Here is an 18,520-nt window from a genome sequence, read left to right as displayed (position 1 = left end):
ACTCCAACACTCTTACCCTTAACTGCTTCAATGGCTCGACGCAGAGCACATAGGTGAAATGTGGGTGCCAGGCAGCACTCATTTGAGATCTTTCATCTCAGCCTTGTCAAGCTGGGCCCTGAAAAAACCTTAGCTGATACCCCCACTGTGGGTTGGTACATCAGTGGCCTCAACCTATTATAAGGCCTTTCACTGTGCTCTCTCCAGCTCCCAAAGCCACCTTCCTCCCTGGCATGAATCTCAAGCCTTGAAGGACAAGGCTCACAAGGCTGCAGCCCACATGCCACCACACCCAGCAGCAGACCCAGGAGATGCCTGATGCTCTCCCCACCCTCCCACCTGCACACAGCCCACACCTGGGCGTCACCTCAGTTCTGCTCATCTTGTAAAGTTCTAATGAATAGAAATTAGCAGCTGCTGAGTGACAGCCCCCTCCTGGCTCTCTTGCCTCCCCCAGTTCTTCTCCCTGTGGGGAGTTAGGCCCTTTATGCCCACACCCCCACTATGGAAGAAAGGCAGAGCCTGACTCACTGGAATCCTATTGTTGCCGGTTTCCCTGGTGGGTGGTGACATTTTGGATCACCCCAGCTATATGAAGTGTTTTCAGCATGGTACCCTTCAGGCCAAGCTTGCTGCTTCCCAGGAGGTACAACCCCAGCATGTGGCCCCCTGGGGCACAGGCAGTTGTTTCCCAGATGCATGAACTAACACACACACCTATCGCATGCTTTTGCCATGGAACAGCTGGACAAATCCACTGACTTTGGATGGGTTATAATAAAAGCGACAAATTGAAGGTCCCTTTAAGGAATGGAGCAAGTGGAAGTGAATGTTACCTGCAGCTGTTTGGAGATGAGATGGGATTAGCAAAGTGGAGTAGGAGAGATAGAACTTGAACCCAGACCAGGCATGTGGCCAACTCCTTCTTGAGATCCGAGCTGTTGTAAAACCAAGCCATAGGTTCACACACAGCTCAGTTGCTTCACTCATGTGGCAGATGGTTGCAGGAGGCTCCAGGGAGAGCAGGAAGCATCTCAGTTGCATTAGAGAGTAGTTGTCTGCTTCATATAAGAAAGACAAGAGTCAAAATATTTGGTCTGCCATTTCAGCCTTCCCCTTAGCGGCCTTGCTAAGTGCTCTGCACCCTCAGGGCAAGAAGTCAGTGGATGGATGGAAGCAGAAATCAAGAAAGCATTAAAAAAAAAAAAAAGGTCAGGCCCTTCTCTGCACCCTGCCTAAGAAAACACTGGCCTCACTGGCCATCCCATGGTGACTAGTGACTGGCAGATTTCAGAACCCAATGCCCTCACCCCACTGTCACCCTTGACCTGACAACCAGCAAGAACAAAAAGCAGAAAGCCTGTTGCTACCGCCATTGATCAGCTCAGTTCCTCTTGTCCACCAGGAGAGCAAGAGGAGTCCTGCATCCCCATACTCCCGCACCCTGAGGAGGACTGGATTCACCATTGATAGAGCAGCCTCCAGCCAGAACTTAGCCAACCAGCACCAAGCTGGATAAAAAAGCCAGGGGAGGGAGGACCTGGCTGGCCCTCAGCACTAACTGGCTGTGGGGTGGATACACTACCAGGGATTGGGGCAGGGGTGGGGACAGAGCTGAAGCTTAGCTTCCTATCAGGTGATGAGAATCAGGGAGAATTCAAGAATTTCAAACCCAAATGAAGCATCCTAGCAAAGTCCGGAGAGGGGAACTACCCTGGACTCTCTCCCAGCAGGCATTAGCTTATGTACCAAATTGTGACAGCACTGAGCAGGAGACACTGGCTTGTGAGGAGGAAGGCTTTTTAAATAATTTGGTTAAAATGTTCCAGTTGCCAGCCTTGACTGTTGCCCTGGAGAGGAGGGGAGCTGCTTGCTGTGGCCCTATTGATGGTGGTGACTAGAAGCCACTGAGGAGAATGGCTAAAGAGAGCGCAAGGTAGAAGCCAGGGTATCTTGTGGATCCACAGCTCAGGGAAGAGCAAAACACAGAGTTTACCATCTCCCTGGCTGCCTCTACCTCTGCCTAGTGTCAAGGTAGGACAGTATGGAAACCTGGCTCTTATATACTCACATGTCTAGCATGGGGAAAGGAATGTAGGAGCGGGGACTGGAGCACAGGGCTACGATTAACTCATTTCTCATAGGCCAAGGTTCTCCAGCGGCACCTTATTTGCCTCTGGAGCCCTGGCGTCTCCCTTGCCACCCTCCATCCACAAAATAACCCCACTGTCCTTCCTCAAAGCCAGGAGTTCCTTTGCCCAACAGCAGAACTTTAGCACTGGGTGCCCAGAAATTCTGTGTAGAAAAGGAAAACAAAGCCAAGCTTCCACTAATACAGAATCCAGATAACCTCATAGCTAAAATAACCCCCATTTTCTTCTGTGCTGCACTGTTATCACTGAGCTTTATAATTTTGTCCTGAGGACACCTCAGAGTCCTTAAGTGCCTTGGGTCCATCAAAGCAAGACCCATTTATGTTCAGTCTAGTTTGTCTTAAGTGTGTTTTGTGCTATTCTAGTTTCTTTAAAAATGGCTAATTCATTCATGAGCAACAGATAACTATTAGCCAGGCTGCCCCAGTCCTGAGCCATTTTGCATAATTGAACATATATTCATTCTCTCAGGCTCTTCTCCCTCCATCCTGGGTGGACATTGAGAGATTTGTCTTTACACACCCCTTGGCACTCACCCAGGCCAGCAGGAAAATTCAGCCTTGGTCTTGTTTCTTCTCAGTTATCCAGTCTAGTGGCAGAGCAGAGTTCTCCCAGGGCTTTGAGGTTTCAGGTCTGGGTTTGTCCTGGCTCCAGGGCTTTGGGCAAGATATTTCATCTCTTTGAACCAGCTTCCTTGTCATTCTATGCATAGAGTTGCTTGCAAAAATAAGACACCATTTCTAGAAGGCCTAGGCCTATTCTCACACCCAGGAGGACCCAGTGAGCAAATACTTCCTTCTGGATCTCTCACCTTCAGCTTGGAGGAAGCTAGGAATGTGGTTCTTCTTCCAGAACTCTGTTTCTTCCTCTTATGGTTTTGGTGGTAAAACTTGAAAATAAAGGGCTCTCTTCAAATTCTTAAATCAAATTATAGGCCATAGGAATTATGGAATTTCTTTTTGCCCACGTAGAATCTCTCTAGGATCTGGAGACTGATCTGTGTCCCGCTGCTGCTTAGAACACAAGGCAGGGCAGCAGCTTCAGGGACCTGACTGGGTCCAGGGCACTGGTAGAGGTGGAGGCTGTATTTTCTCCAGTGGTGTTGAAATTATAGTGCACTTGAGCTGGTGGGGACTGTGAAGGGAGGAGGGAAAGGGGAGGTGGCTCTAAGACTTTGAGAAAGAAAGAAAAAAGATAAATGGAGCTGAAAGATGAGGTCCCATCTTCCCATGTTAGAGGTAGTGATCCTGCTCCAAGGATAATGCTTCTTGTGTTTAGAGAAATAGCTAGAGGCTTCCAGAGCCAAGGGCCTGATGAAGACCGTATAGGGTTAGGGTCTTTATTTTTCCCATTGGACCCCCTGAAACAAAGATCTTCCTGAGTTTCCATTCCTTGGGGTAGACAGAATGCCATGGTCAAGGGTAGAAGTTCCTCTCAGATGGAATCATTTTAGGAGTGACTTACCTAGGAGGTATCCTGCCTTATACATGTTATGGTCATGTAATCGCCAGACCACCAGTCTTCATCAATGTGGTTCATGGACAGCCTGCACCTGCATCTTCTGGGGAGGGAGCTGAAAATCCAGAATCTCTGGATCCCACCCAAGAGATAGTCAAAATTTTGAGGGGAAGGACCCAGGAATCTGCTGCCGATTCTTATGCCTGCTCAAGTCCGTAACCCATTGCTCTCTAGCATCCCTCTCGTAGGATTTTTAAAAGCTTTCAGAGTCAAAATAGTGTGCTCTTTTCTCTGACTACTAGGTAAGCCAAGGAAAGTCTTCACTTAGCAACATCTAGTTTCTTGAAGTGCTCTGACAGGGCTCTGTGGGCCTCCAGAACCAAAGGCCTTGGTGTCACAGCGTAAGAGTGTCATCCATCCTTGACCTTGCTCCTTTCTCCCTGCAGCCCCACTAGCCACTGGAAGTCCCCTCCCCCTGGCCAGTCAGATGATGAGCATGACCCTCTGGACAGCACCTCAAGACCCCGATACTCCCACAACTATCTGAGTGACAACGACACAGAAGCCAAGCTGCTGGAGACTGATGCATAGCACAGGGGAGTGGGATCACAGCTCTCCCACCCTGGCTGCTTCTCCCAGGAAATGGCAGGGGATCAGTCCCCCCACCTGACTGTGATCTGCAAGGGGAACACCCCAACCTTCTGCTGTCAGAGGGACTTCCGAAGATGTGGATGTCTGCTATCTCCACATGGAAGAGGTGGGGGAAAAGAGGAGTTTCTGAAAAGAGAAGTTTTTGCTCCTCCCTGCCTCAAACATGTCACTCATAGCTTCTACCCTGGGCCACCGTGGGCAGTGGTGGGTGGCCTGGCACTGCATGAAGCCAGCAAGTTGACCTCCATCTCAGCCCCCTGCTCAGGGACAGTGGACAGTTTGCCAACTGAGCCACTCACAGTTGCTGGGTCCACGGGGAGGAGTCAGGGGGAGGGAACAGCCACTCCTTCTCTCTGGTTTGGAGTGAGGGCTTTCTCTTCTCAGTGCCTGCTGTTTGTTTACTTTTTAATTTAAATACCCAACCTCTCCATCACAGCTGCATCCCTGAGAGTGGGAGGGGCTGCGATGGCAGCTGTGTCCTGGAACCCGGGAATCTCCTCTCCATCTTCACTTCCTCAGGCGCGATCCTTTCTCTGCAGCCAGGAAGACTGGTGGGGAGGGCTGTCAGGTGCTTTCTGGGTTGGGCTAAGCAAGCTGTCGTGCATAGGTGCCGTTGGCACTTCCGGCCCCACCCACCCTCTCCGCCTCATCCATATTAAGTGCAATGACCTATTTAAGAGTAAACCCATTCCACCTATGCCTCAGCGGGGCTTGCCAAGCACTGCATCCCTCCCCTCTGCACTGTGTTCCCCACTGTAAGCTTCACCCGAAAGGAAAGGCCTTGAGTGGAGAGCTTTGTGGTGGGAACAACTGAAGATGGGAGCTTTGCCCAATGCTGGTGTGTGTCATACACAAATTCTCACCCTGTCTGAGCCTATGTCATCTTTCCTCTTCCCATCTCCTGGCCTCCACACACTTCCCCCAGACATGGCAATAATCTGTCTGCAGGCCCCAGCTCCCCTTCCAAAGGTTATCCTGTCACCTCCATCAGACTCGGGGGCCCACAGGCAGTGCCTGCTGCTGCTCCAGTCTGCTGTCCCCCTTCTCTCCTGCAATTGGTTTGTACTCATTGGGCTGTGCTCTCCCCGTTTACCTGATGTATGGAAATAAAGGCCCTTTTCCTCCTGCCTACACCAAGTTTCCTGCCTCTTCCTTCAGGCCCAGGGAAAGTCCAGTGTGGTCCGTGTTGGGGGGGCAGAAGCAGGATTCTGATGGGGATGCAGGGGAGTCACCCTGGTCTCTGGCCTTTTCCTGTGTGTCTGACCAGTGCCACTCAGTCTTGGCGTGTCCTTTGTAGCAAGCAGAGGTTGTGGAACGGGGGGATTGATCAAGACATGGCCCCCACCTGTGGATTATAACCCAAGCCTCACCTCTTATAGCTCCCAGGAGGGAATGTGGCTGGCTGCTTGTTAAAGCTTACCAATTACAGACTCTATTCTCCCTCTCTCTCTCTCTCTCTCTCTCTCTCTCTCTCTCCCCCCCCCTTCTCTCTCTGCTCTCTCTCTTCAAGCCCTTCTCATAGCTTAATTTTAGTTATTCCAGAGTTGAATTTTTTTTTATCAAAACTTGGCAGGGCTGGGGATTTAGTTCGGTGGTTCCGCCACTTGCCTTGCAAGCACAAGGACCTGAGTTCAATCGCCGGTACCAAAAAAAAAAAAAAAACTGGGCAGACTTTCTGGCTCCCAACCTGGCCTTGGCCAAAGGGCAACTTGAATAGGCTGTGAGTTCCTTGCTCAGTCCCTGTCTGCATGTCCTGGTCTGTGCCTTGTGCCTTCACTAATGGCTAAGAGGCAGCTTATATAAAAGGGCAAAAAACAAATGACTCTCACCTCCTTTTCCTGTACCTTCTCTAACACTGCCAGTTATAATCCCTGCATTAATCAAGTGGTTTGGGCAGGGTATCAGCCCTCATGTCAAGGCTATAGTGATATCAGTCACCCAGAAAGAGTCAAGAAAGGGAAGAAAAGAGAAAAATCACCCCCAAAACAAGTGTGAAATGGATCCAACTTAACAAAGGATGCTGCCCCCTCTGCTGCCCCAAAATAGAGGAGTAAAAGTAAAGTTACTTAAAAAAGAAACTATTGAGGGCTGGGGATTTAGCTCAGTGGTTCCACCACCTGCCTCACAAGCACAAGGACCCAAGTTCGATCCACAGGACCAAAAAAGAAAAAGAAAAAACACTAATGTTTAATTCTGTTATTCACATCTTTTACTCCTGCTTTTATTTTCTCTTTCTCCCAGGAGCTAGTGTGACAAACTCTCTGCCACCTGCTGACAAGTTCCCAACTCTGTTCACCCAAACCAAATCCAGCCTCCGGTTCACTGGAGAGCCCACCGTCAGACTCTGGTTGCCTGGCCGACAGTAAAAGGCTTTGGCTCAACTTGGAAGACTTGTATCATTCATATATATTCATTTATTCAACAGTTGAGAAATATTTCATAACTGCCTGCTGTGATCTAGGCACTATCCTAGGTGTTGGGCATGGATGAAGTCCCTTCTGTCCTCAAGTGAGTAAATTCTAGTACAGGAGTTAGGCACGAAAAATATGTGCTGCACCTGCTAGTATGTGCAAGCTTGGGATGAGCTTGTCCTTCAGGGGCTTGTGTACTAGGGCTGGAGCAGACCCATGTAGACTAAAGCATAGCAGCCATATAATAGAGGGAAACATTCTCTGGGGGAGCAGGGGCCTGGGAAAGATTCCAAAAGAGCTGGTATTTTGAGCTGGGACTTGAAGAAAGGATAATATTTCCATAGTAGATATTGTTGGGACAGGTGTGTTGGGAAAAAAGGTCCTGGGGTAGGGAAAGAGGTGGTGGTAGAGCATGCCACAGGCTGTCTGGGGAAGCTGAAGGACATCACCTCAAATAACCAGTGCTTTTTCCAGCTTCAGCAAAGCTCCTTGGCCAGTGCACTGGACTCTAGGCTGAGAAAGAGACAATTCCCTCAGCACAAACTCCCAGAGGCATCCAGGAGGTTAAGGATCATCAAAGCCCATCTTCATTTTGGGTTCACCTAAGTGCTCTGTAGGCTCCTGCCCTCACCTGTACACTCATGACTTCTCTGGCCTCTGAGATGAATGTGACTCCTATGAAACAAAGCAAATCTGCCCTGGTGCCAAGCTCAAAGCCACCCTGCTAGATCCTCCTCTCTAATCTCAATCCCTCAGGACTGCTCTGACTGCTGAATAAGAGGCAAGGGCCGGAACCAAAGCCCTGCAGGACTCCCCATAGTACCCAGAAACTACTACAGCAGGCAGTGACCCCTGAACTACCTCCTTTTGTCCTTGTGTCCCCTTGGCAGATTATCCCAGTTGTCCTCCCCCCCACACCCCCACACCCCCACACACCCCCACACACCCCCGTCCCCATGCCTGGTGCCACAGGCACTTAACGATTTGCTCCTTAATTGTCCCCCAGCTAGGCTGCGCAGATGCCGCTCTTTAATCTCTCCTGATAAATGAATAGCGCTGCTCCTTTAATCATATGTTCATATCCAAGCCAATTTGAATCAATTTGGCAGGGAGCGTGTTGCAAGAGATGCCATGACTGCTGTTTCTCCCCCTAGGGTCCCCGAGTCTGAACAACTGCTGTCCTCACCCTCAGTAAAGAGCCCAGGAGGCCCATGGGGGAAAGGAGCTCCTAACTGAGTGGTGAGGACTTTTAAAGTCATCTCATTCATTTCTGTCCTACAAGCAAGCTGTGTGGGACTGGAAGACGGATTCCCATAGGCCTCAGAAGTGGAAGGGAGGGAGATGAGTCCATCACCTTCCTTGGTCACTGAATAAAGGGCCCCGATATTTCTGTGAGAAAATGCTGCCTTGAATCTAACCTTAATCCTTTCTGTTCCCTTTTCATTTTCTCTGAGCTGGTTCTCAGGGATGCTGGAACATTTCATCACCTCTTATATAGCAGTATTCCAGACTAGTCTATGATAATCCGTCCTTGCCTGCTACTGTTGGCCACACTCCTTTCATCTTCCCCTATGACATAGTCTTATTGAAAACCTCCAGCCTGGTGGGCAGTCCCGGACATGCGTGGTAATGTACCGAGTTCTGCCGGGTTGGGGGCCGCTGCCTTTTCGCCTCCGGAATGTGTCCACGTGCTGCAGTAAAAACAGCAAAAGTAGACTAAACCTCCTCAAATGAAGGCTTCTGCCACTAGTGCTGCGATCTTAGAAAACTCGCCTCAGTTTCCTCATGCGTAAAATAAGATAGTATTCGTGCCAACAAGAACCTTTGGCTCCCAAGTTCAAGGCCCCTTACTGTAACCAATAGATCTCCTACCCGGCCCCCTTATCACCAGGGTAAGGAGTCCTAGGGACGTCAGAGGGGCAGGGAGGAACATCTCCTGGCGCGTGGTCTGTCTGGGGTTGGTTTCCGTGCAGTCGCCCCTTTGCACTTTAGGACCCTTTTCATTTCCTTGTCTCCTTTCCTCGCCGCCTCTCAGTTAGTGTAGGCAGGTGCCCGGCCATTCACTGGGAAACCAGGGAGTTATTAGCATAATCAGATTTCTCTTGCCTCCGGCCCCAGTGGCCTCTGGCTCCGCCCCCGATGGAAGATCTTCCCACCCTTTCCGGAAACCACGCCTCTTAAAAGGGCAATGTTCGTGGTTTTAGTAGCGCTGGGGGTCGAGCCCAAGGCCTTGTGAACGTTAGGCAAAGGTGTACCACTAAGCCACATCCCCAGCCCTGCAGTGTTAGTTTGTCTTAAGCTGATGACTGGGCCGAGCCAATGGCGCTGTCCTTTAATAATTACAGCGACCTGAGGTCCGATCTACATTAAGCAACGAGCTATTGTTTCCTCGCCCTTTTAAGGGCTCCCGGCAGTCCTTAACCTGAGCCGGGGGCGGGGAGGTCCCCAGCCCGTCAGTCGTGACCTATGCGTTGATGAGGAAGGTAATAAAACCAATAGCAGTCCCTGCTCGTTGAGCACTTACTATGTCCTCAACACTTGGCCTATAAATCCCGTTTAATATTAGTCACAATTCTGTGAAGTGTTGTCGCTATTAGAAAACTGGGGCTGGGCGGGGGATTTAGTTCAGTGGTGCCCCTGCCTGCCTTGCAAGCGCAAGGGCCCGAGTTCGATAGTAGGTACCAAAAAGAAAAAAAAAAAAAGAAAAGAAAACAGGCTCAGAGAAGTGATGTCATTCTTCCAAGTAAGGTCCTTAGCTTGGTTCCAGCAGCTGGCCAGGCATCTCAAGCTATTCTGGCCTCATCAGAGAATGAAAAGCTTGGAAAGCAAAATGTCACTGTCATGGACCTCACTCATCTCAAATCACTGTGTGCTTGGTAGTCACCAAGCCCTGGCTGTAGGAAGGAAACACTTCTTGGCAATTTGGGAAAGAAAATACCTACCTTACATTTGTGTGCTCTTTACAATTTTCAGAGCATCCCCCATATACATGATCACATTTGCACTTCCCACCCACTGTGCCAACGACATGAATAACAGTTCCACACTGCCCAAAATGCATATTTTAAGCTATATTCACTTCAGTCTAATTTCATGACAGCACAACAGAACAATTCATCCCATTCTATGCAATTTGATCTGGGAGGAGAGATATCCAGAGCAATAGCCATTTTGGAGTTACAAGGATGCTAGAATTATTTAGAAGGAATTTTACAGAGAAATTGAGTTTTCTGTGGTCCCTGTGATGGGTCATATAAATAAAGGAGATTCTAAAGAGGCTGTGTGCTTTGTGATTGAAGTCGGTGACATAAATCTCCCAGTGGAATACCTATATGTGCAGAAAGAATTTGCTTTCAATATCAAAAGTCAGCTATGACAGTTTTATCAAAAAAGTTTTAAAGGATATTAAGTTTTGACACCATTCAGGCAAATTATATTTGAGGTGGCTTAAGAGTCAAAGGGTTTCCACATTTTAATAAATTTTTATATGTTTTGTGCCACATTTATGATCTGACTAGATTAGGAAAAGAAGCAAATGGATTTGGGGAAGAAAGGACACTAGAGAATTTGAAAGTGGAGAATATTATTTAAGGACTTTTAAAAAAAGATCTTGCTATGAGGAAGAGGCAGCCAGTATTTTCAAGGCTTTGAAAGGTTAATGACTAACAGCCAGGCAAGCATAAAATCGTATGTGATAGAGTAGGTCTCATGGCTCATCTTAACCCTGGGGCCCAGCATCAAATGAAGTTTGCCACCCTTGCTGGAGAGCAGCTTCCAGCCCCCAAGAGACTTCTGTCTTGTAGGGAACAGGGGAGAGTGACACTCCCTGGAATGCTCTGCCCTAGAAGCGCAGCTCTCCAGGCTGCTTCTGTGGTCCTGGAGCTCCTCTGTGGGGTTGTTCTTTCTGGTGGATCACATACTTAGCACCAAGCAGGATTTAACGAAGGTGTATCCATTCCCAGAACTGGTGAAATAATGTCTAGAGAACCAACTAGAGAGTGAGGCAATCTCAGCTTTGTTAATGGGTTATTAAAGTTTCTTGTATACATGACAAAAGTGTATATGAAAATGCAGATCGGTAAGTAAATATTAGGTTGCTGGGGATAAAGCTCAGTGATAAAGTACTTGCTTAACATGTCCAAGGCTCTGGGTTTGATCCCCAGCATCACAAAAAAGATAAATATTAGAAGGAGCTAAGTATGGTGGCACACACTGGTGGTACCAGATACTCAGAAGACTGAGGCAGGAGGAGTCCAGGAGTTCAGGGCAGACCTGGGCAACATAGTGAGATCCTGTCTAAAAATATATACATATATATGTATATACACTTTATATATAATCATATATACATATATATGAGAGAAAATTTTATTTTGGAATGTGGGATTAGAGATAAAGTATCTGTGCTCTTTTTTTATTGTTCTGTGCTCTTAATATCAAATTTTTATGCAATTTTAAAAGTCAGTACCTCCAGGGATTTAGCTCAGTGGTGCCACCGCCTGCCTCGCAAGCACAAGGTCCCAGGTTCAATCCCCAGTACCAAAAAAAAAGTCAGTACCAATGTGTGTACCAACACCAAAGAGGGTCTCTCAAATTGTCATATAAGGGTAGTTGTAAGAGTAGCTTCTTTCTCAGCATTTCCTGTATGAAATGGGGGGGGGGGGTTAAACCATGTGGCAAAGCTGCTTAGAAACTGCTTAGATCCCTTACTCGGGGAAAGCTGTTCTTAAAGCAGCAGGCATCTCCTGACAAGACTGAGAGTGGAAGAGATTGAAAGGTGGAACTTGAACCAGGTATTTAGGGGACAGGATCAGGGGCAGGGAGAGAAGAGTATCTAGACCTCTCTGTTCCATGTGGCCTGGAGCCCTGCAGGTGATGAGTATAGGTGAGGACATTCATGTTCCTAAAGGGAATGGTGGTGGAATTTAGATAGTCATTTAAAATATCTGTGTCGAGGTTACACCCTTTTGATTTTTTTATAATCTCTAAGGGTGGGAGTGGCTCACTGGCCAGACTTTGTGCCTTGCTGATTAGATTTGTGCTTCTAATACCTGGTTCCAGCTGAGAAAGTTTAGCCCCTTAAGGAAAAAGTATTGCTAAGGAGTCCAGTGACCAGGGAGTTTCTGTGAGAAAATGAGGTTTCCTGTAGAAGGGGCACCCAAGAAGGTCTGGGGAGAGTAAGTCTCCTGGGGTATGTGATCTCCATCTCCCCACCCCCACCCCTTGCTCCCCAGTAGAAATCAGCTACAAATCTCAGCTTGTTGGAAACAGATGGCCTTGGCTGATGAATAAGCCACTGCAGGCTGCTCCACCTGTTCTCAGGCTGGAATAATCAGCTCGAGACAAACATCGGCGCTGAAATAACTCATGGCAGCGGGTGATGTGCAGGCACAGATTCCAAAAATCTCTTAAGCAGACCCCCTCCAACTCTCTCCCCTCCTCAACCCAGAGGCCACTGGGGAAAGGTAATGGAGCAGAGAAGACTGATTGAGCCCCAATCTGAGCGAGAGGCCTGAGCTGGTGGTGCTACGGCAGGGCTGGGTGGAGGGCAGAGCTGAGTTCTAGGGTGGGGTCAGGGCATTAACCTTGGTGAGGCAGGAAATTATTTTTCATGGAGATGGTGGGAATGGTCGGTGTGTGAGTGAATCAAGCCTGAGAAGAGCCAACCAGTGCAGGATGGGAGAGACCTGAAAATTTGGGGTGCATTTGAATTTGTTTATTAAAGGAGTGATATGCAAATGAGATCTAGTTCCCAGGGAATCTCTCAGCAGCTCAGACAGCTCTGGCAGCAGCCACCGGAACCTTCTTCCCTAACTGTGAGTGCCTGGATGCCTGTGAATTTACGGACATGTGTTCACACCACCTTTCACCTCTCTGATGAAGTCAGCTGGGCTAATGTTCCCTGGCAGAGGCAGATGAGCCAGTCAGAGAGAATGACAGCACCAGGAAGCAGTAGGGAAGGGCAGTGGGGGTTCTGGTTTCCTATAAAGCCAGTCAGGACGAGAAGAACAAGGCTGATTGCTCATGTCGGGTGTCTCAGGCAGGCAGCTGGCTTTCCTGGGTCCAGCCAGATGCTAGGCCTGGTTTGTGGAGTGTGAGGGTTTTGAGTCCCCAGAGGTTGGGTAGACACACAAGGAAGAAGCCTGCAGAGCCCTTTGGCCCCAGAGTTGCATTTCTAGCTGCCAGTTATTTATGCCCCCAAGTGGGCCCTGCTGTACTGCTTAGGGCCAGGGCCCTCCCCTCTTATGTAGGGTCCACCAAACCAAGTCTCTCCCTAGAAGCTGGTTCTTCTCTTTCACACAGGTCAGTGGCAGCCTATGCTCCTAAACACCAGGCTCTGCTGCATATCAGAAACACTCAAGGAGCTACTGCTATTTGCTTTGTGTACAAAAAGTAAAAGGAGTAATAAAATAAACCTCTTTACCCCTCCCACAGCCTCAACAGTTATCAATCTTGCCCTGTCTACTTCCCCATTCCCTCCACTGGCCGATGTTGAGGCCGACTGCAGATCTGATGGCCTTTCATCAGGAAATACTCCAGTATTGATTCTCTGAAGAAAAGAAAATAGCTCTTTAAAAAAACATAATCACAATGCTCTTATTACACTTTAAAAATGATCAATAGTTTCTTAATATCAAATACCTAATCAATGTTTACATTATTCTGATTTTATTATATATTTTAATTATATGAGATATATATTATATATATATATATATATATATGATTTTTTTTTTCAAACCAGGATCCAAACAAGGTTGAGGAATTTTTTTTTTAAATCCCATGCTCAGGGCCTTTTCTCCAAGGGATTCTGATTTAATTGGCATTGGGTGAGGCCCAAGCATCATTTTTTTTTTTTTTTTTTTTTTAAACCAGGGATCAAACTTGGGTCCTTGTGCTTGCAAGGCAGGCACCAGAACCACTGAGCTAAACCCTCAGCCATCAAGCATCATATTTTTTTAAAGCTCCCTGGGTGGCTTTAATGTGTAACCAGGGTTGAGAAATGCTTTACCTTTTCTCCACCAGGAGTTTCTTGCCAACTTCACCACCAGGCTGTTAAATATTTCTCCCAGGCTCTAGCCATAGGCCAAGCAGCTGGCAGAGCACCAGCCCGAATCTGCCAGCCCAACAAGTTGAGAGCCGGGTCTTCTCCAGCCTCTTCTTTCAGGTGTATTCAGCTCTCTGTGGACAGAGCATTCCTTTCCCTCCAAATTCACACACCCGGTGTGACTGCTGCTCCTATCCCTTTCTCCCCGAATATGCCTGGTGCTTGTTCTTGCCTTGCAAGCGTAGCAGATTTTTTTTTTCCACACATGAAAATAGCAAAATTCCTGCCTCAGGAAAAAGTGAGAACTTCCCCAGGGGCTCAAGTGGCTGCATGGGGAGCTGGAAGCTGAGCAAGGGGCCTGCTGGGGGCTTGGCAGCAGATGTAAGGGTAACGGGATTTGAACCGGATTTGAACCCAGAACATTTCAGAGAATCTAAGAAATTAGTCTCTCCTTAAGATGCTGGCCCCAGGAACATGTTAAAGAACTATGCCCACGTCCCTAGCTAAATGCCTTTGCTCCCAGGCCAGCTGAGAGACTGCCTTCCCACGGTGGCAGCTGTTTCTATACTCTGCTCCTCTACCCCTCCATTCCACTTACCTTTTGGGTTTGTTCCTCCCTCCTGTCCTCCTGTGTCCCCACTCCATGCCTCACTGAATGTTGGTGAAACAAATCTAGTCTAAAATAATGAGCAATCAACTACCCTGATGCTCAGGGGCAGGCTGGGCAAGGCTGAAGGAAGGAGTGGGGAGCTGAATCATTTATAAAGCTTAATAAAGATGCAGATGAGCAGTGCTGACTAGGAACCCCAGAGCTGGGCTTATTCATTATTCAAAATTATGTAAATGCCACTGGGTCCTGCATGTTACAATCCTGCCCCTCATCTCTGCTGCCTCTCTGGGGCTGACAGATCCAGCCCACTTTGTGCCTCTCCCTCTTCCAAGGGGCTGGTGTTAGCCCTGGCTTAGGAATAGCCCAGGCAACCATTTCCCATAATACCCCTGGGGTAAGAAGAATCCTAGATCCCATCTCCAGCCAACAGTCTTCCAGAATTTTGGGGAGGAGGCCCTGGCCTTCAAATGAGATTCTACAGGCTCAAGTAGATGAGCTTCTCATGGTTTAAGATTTCTGAGAAGAGAATTCCCTAAGAAGGCTTGTGTGTGTGTGTTTTAATATCTCACATGTCTCCCTACTGGGATGGATTCCCTAAGATCTAGCCTAAATACTTCTTGCTGCACTGAAAGCCCATTACTGAAATAACCAAATTCCTTTGAGTTACCCTCCCTAAGGAGTGAGAAGCAGACCTCCAGTAACTTTCTAGCCTGCCATCTCTGAGTCGACTCTTCCTGGTTGCCTCCTTTTGCCTCTCTAGACAACTGTACCTCTTGTAAGTTAAACTCACACCCGTTCTGGGATACCAAACTCCCGTGAGGGCTGAACTACAGGGGACCTGACCACACTATGTATCTCCTCTTTTCCCCACCAAGGCTACTGATACATACCTCACAATCACCCTCCCCGACTCCTCTCCCTCTGTGCCAGTCTTAACCTGCTTCCCCATTTGTCAGTTTGGTGAGGCTGAGAGATGAGGAATTGGGTCAGAGTCATGATGGCATTGATTTCCTCGGCTCTCCCTCCTTTTCGGGCCTGGCTGTCCTCCTTCCTTGCCCCCAGTCTATTTTTAGCCTGCCTCTGTTTTCCTTCTTCTGGTTGGCAACCACCACGGGCCTCTTTCTCTTCATTGCCCTTATCTCTCCCCTGCAGCCTGTGCATACCCCTGCTGCCCTTCCAGAGGTCTCTGACTGCCTGCTCGAATGATTTTGATTTTCTTCCATCTCAGAGATATGTAAGGGCTGCCTGGCCATGCTCAGCCGGAAGGGAAGCCAAGAGATAACTCTGTTCGGGCAAATCCTTCAATATTACAGGAACCCTTAAGTTGTCTTCCAACCCCTTCTGCGTTGACCTTTGTTTTCCACTATGCCCAAAGATTATTTCCTACATCTCCTCTCCCCTCTATGATTCCACCTTGCCCCAACTAAGAAATGCTCACTTCCGCCCATTTGGACATTTGGGGCCCACTGCCTTTGACTTTGGGGGTGTGCAGCACCCCTGGAAATACTGCCTGCCTTTCTGATCGTCACATTGTCCGTCTCCTCTTATCCAATTCTTTGTCTTGCTCCATTCCTCCCTGCCCTCATCCTTCTCCGCACACTCATCCTACCCTACTGGCCCTGCTCTCCTAATTCCCCTCCCTAGCACACTATGGGCTGTTTTGCTAAGGCCTTCATTAGCTCAGGCAGGGCTGGGTAGCATCCCCCACTTGTCCTTTCTCAGCCTCCTGGAGACATTGGTCCTCTCCTGTAGCTGTCATCATGGAGCTGCATAGGCTGGATATTTTGGAAGGGGAGCTGCAGCTGGCTGGGGGAGGAGAGGGTGGCACCAAGCAGGAGAGAGGACTCCAGGCAGCTGTGGAGCCAGAGGGGACGTCCCTTTCTCCTCAATTTGTCAGCGGGAAAGCTGCTAGGATCACACTGTGGTCCCTCTCTGTATCTCATTTCTCTCTCCTCCTCCTCAATCACAACACAACGTCTTGCTTTCTAATTCATGGCACTCTTTTACATACATCCAGATACTCTCATGGCTCACTCCTCCTCCATGTCTGCAGAGAAGCCTCCTTTTCAGTGAGACCCACTTTGACCCCTCACCAAAAAGGTCACATTCTTTTTGTTTTGTTTTTTGGGGTACTGGGGATTGAACTCAGGACCTTGTGCTTTCCAGGCAGGCGCCAGAACCACTGAGCTAAATCTCCAGCCCAAAAAGGTCACATTCTTGGGCCAGGGATTTAGTTCAGTGGCATCAAGCCTGCCTCGAAAGCACAAGCACAAGATCCTGAGTTAGATCCCCGTACCAAATTTTAAAAAAAAGGTCACAATCTCCCCAGCACTCACTGTGAGTGAGTGAAATCAAGGTGAGCCCTGATCTGTTTTCCCCTAAAGCACTTATCAACTTCTAATAAAATTTACTCACACATATTGCTTACATATCATCTCACTGGACTATAAGCTCTGTAAAAATAGGCCTTTTTTTTTTTTGAGACAGGGTCTTGCTATGTAGTACAGGCTGGCCTTGAATTCACTATGTAGCCCAGGCTGGTCTCAAACTCACAGTAATCCTCCTGCCTCGGCCTCCTCAGTGTTGGGATTACAGGCGTGAGCCACCTCACCCAGTAAGAATAAGACTTTCAAAATATATTTGTGTATTGAATGAATGAATGAATGAATGAATGAATGTAATATAAACTGGGCACAGTGGTACATTCCTGTAATCCCAGCACTCTGGGGGGATGAGGCAGAAGGATCATGAGTTCAAACCCAACCTTGGTAATTTAGTGACTTTCCTAGACCTGTTTCAAAAAACATAAAGAGCTGGGGATGTCATTCACTGAAAAGCCCCTGGGTGCAATGCCCAGGACCGAAAAAAGAAAAATAAATAAATACACATAACATAAACTTTACCATCTTAGTCATTTTTAGGTATATAGTTCTGTGGCATTGAGTACATTCCTATTGTGCATCCAATCTCCAGAACTCTTTTCATCTGGCAAAACTAAAATTGTACACATAAACAAATCCTCCTTCTGTTTTTTTTTTCTTTTGATACTGGGGATCGAACTCAAGACCTTCCACTTTCGAGGCAGCGGAACCACTGAGCTAAATACAGGCCAAATCCTCCTTCTAGCCCCTGGCAATCATCATTCTACTCCCTATGAATCTGACTATTGGACTCATATAAATGAAATTGTGTGGTGGGTCCTTTTGTGTCTGGCTTGTTTCACTTAACATGTCCTCAAGTTTCCTCCCATGTTGGAGCATGTAGCAGAGTTTTCTTCCATCTTAAGGCTGGATAATGTCCCATTATGCACTCTACATTTTATTTATCCATTCATCTCTCAATGGACATCTGGGTTGTTTCAACCTCTTGGCCATTGTGAATTACGCTGCTCTAAACGTGAGTGCATAAATATATTTTTGAGACTCTAATTTTCAATTCTTTTGGGTATATACCCAGAAGTAGAATTGCTGGGTCATGTGTTAATCTATTTTTAATTTTTTGAAAAATCACTATACTGTTTTAGAACAAGGATTTTTATCTGTTTTGTTTACTGACACATGTAGTGCCTGGCACAGTGCCTTGCACATAGTAGAGGCTAAATGAATATCAGTGCATTGAATAAATGAGTGAATGAGTGAGTGATCTTATTGAAGCCTCACACTTCCCTGTAGAGTTGATCAGTATTATTGTTCTCATTTTACAGAGGCTGCGGCTCAGGGAACCACTTGAAATCACCCAAAAAGCAGACTTGGCATGGGGTCGACATGATCAGCTGGCTTTTATAACTCACTGGAGAAATCAGTGCTAATACACGTGCCAAGACCTTTAAGGACTGAGGCAGTTGAAGAGTGATTTCCTCTGTGTTGTATTTACTTTGGGAATATTTTGACTCTCATTCTCATTGCTCACTCTTCCCCACTCAGTGATTCCTCCCAACGTATTCAGCTACCCAGTCTTGTCTTTTGTCTCCCTGCAGCATTTAAAATCCTGATCTCTGGGGTTGCAACCAGCCCTATCTGGAGGTCCCCCCTCCCCCTGCTTGGGTTTCACCAGTGCATCCAGGCTCACCTGAGTCCCTGCTCACACCTCGGCTCTCCACCCACCCTGGGGTAGTTAGGAGGCTCTCCACCCACCCTGGGGTAGTTAGGAGCCTGTTCCCATCTGAAGCAATTAGTGCAAGGAGGCCAGC

General features: G+C 47.8%; 1 protein-coding gene across 20 annotated transcripts in view; it reads left to right on the top strand.

Moving 5' to 3' along the window:
• The window catches only part of Myo18a (myosin XVIIIA), a 98,414-nt gene extending 91,764 nt beyond the window's left edge, over window positions 1-6,650 (top strand). For 17 of the 20 annotated variants that reach the window (XM_087191559.1, XM_087191565.1, XM_087191564.1 and 14 more), the window contains one exon: window positions 4,058-5,393. Coding sequence is in view for 8 of the 20 variants with exons in the window: in XM_087191571.1 (XP_087047697.1) it covers window positions 4,058-4,202 (145 nt within the window). In the remaining 12 variants the exon portion in view is untranslated. Of the gene's footprint in view, window positions 1-4,057; window positions 5,394-6,503 lie in introns of those variants that run through there. The other 3 variants (XM_087191574.1, XM_087191572.1, XR_015443183.1) reach the window with 2 other exon arrangements.
• The last annotated feature ends 11,870 nt before the right edge of the window (window positions 6,651-18,520 follow it).

This window comes from Heterocephalus glaber, unplaced genomic scaffold (assembly GCF_053883595.1).
Source record: "Heterocephalus glaber isolate CG9 unplaced genomic scaffold, H.glaber_assembly_v1.0 deba00001564, whole genome shotgun sequence".
NCBI lineage: Eukaryota > Metazoa > Chordata > Mammalia > Rodentia > Bathyergidae > Heterocephalus > Heterocephalus glaber.
The sequence above is the reverse complement of the archived record's forward strand: the minus strand, read 5'-3'. Positions and strand labels throughout refer to the sequence as shown.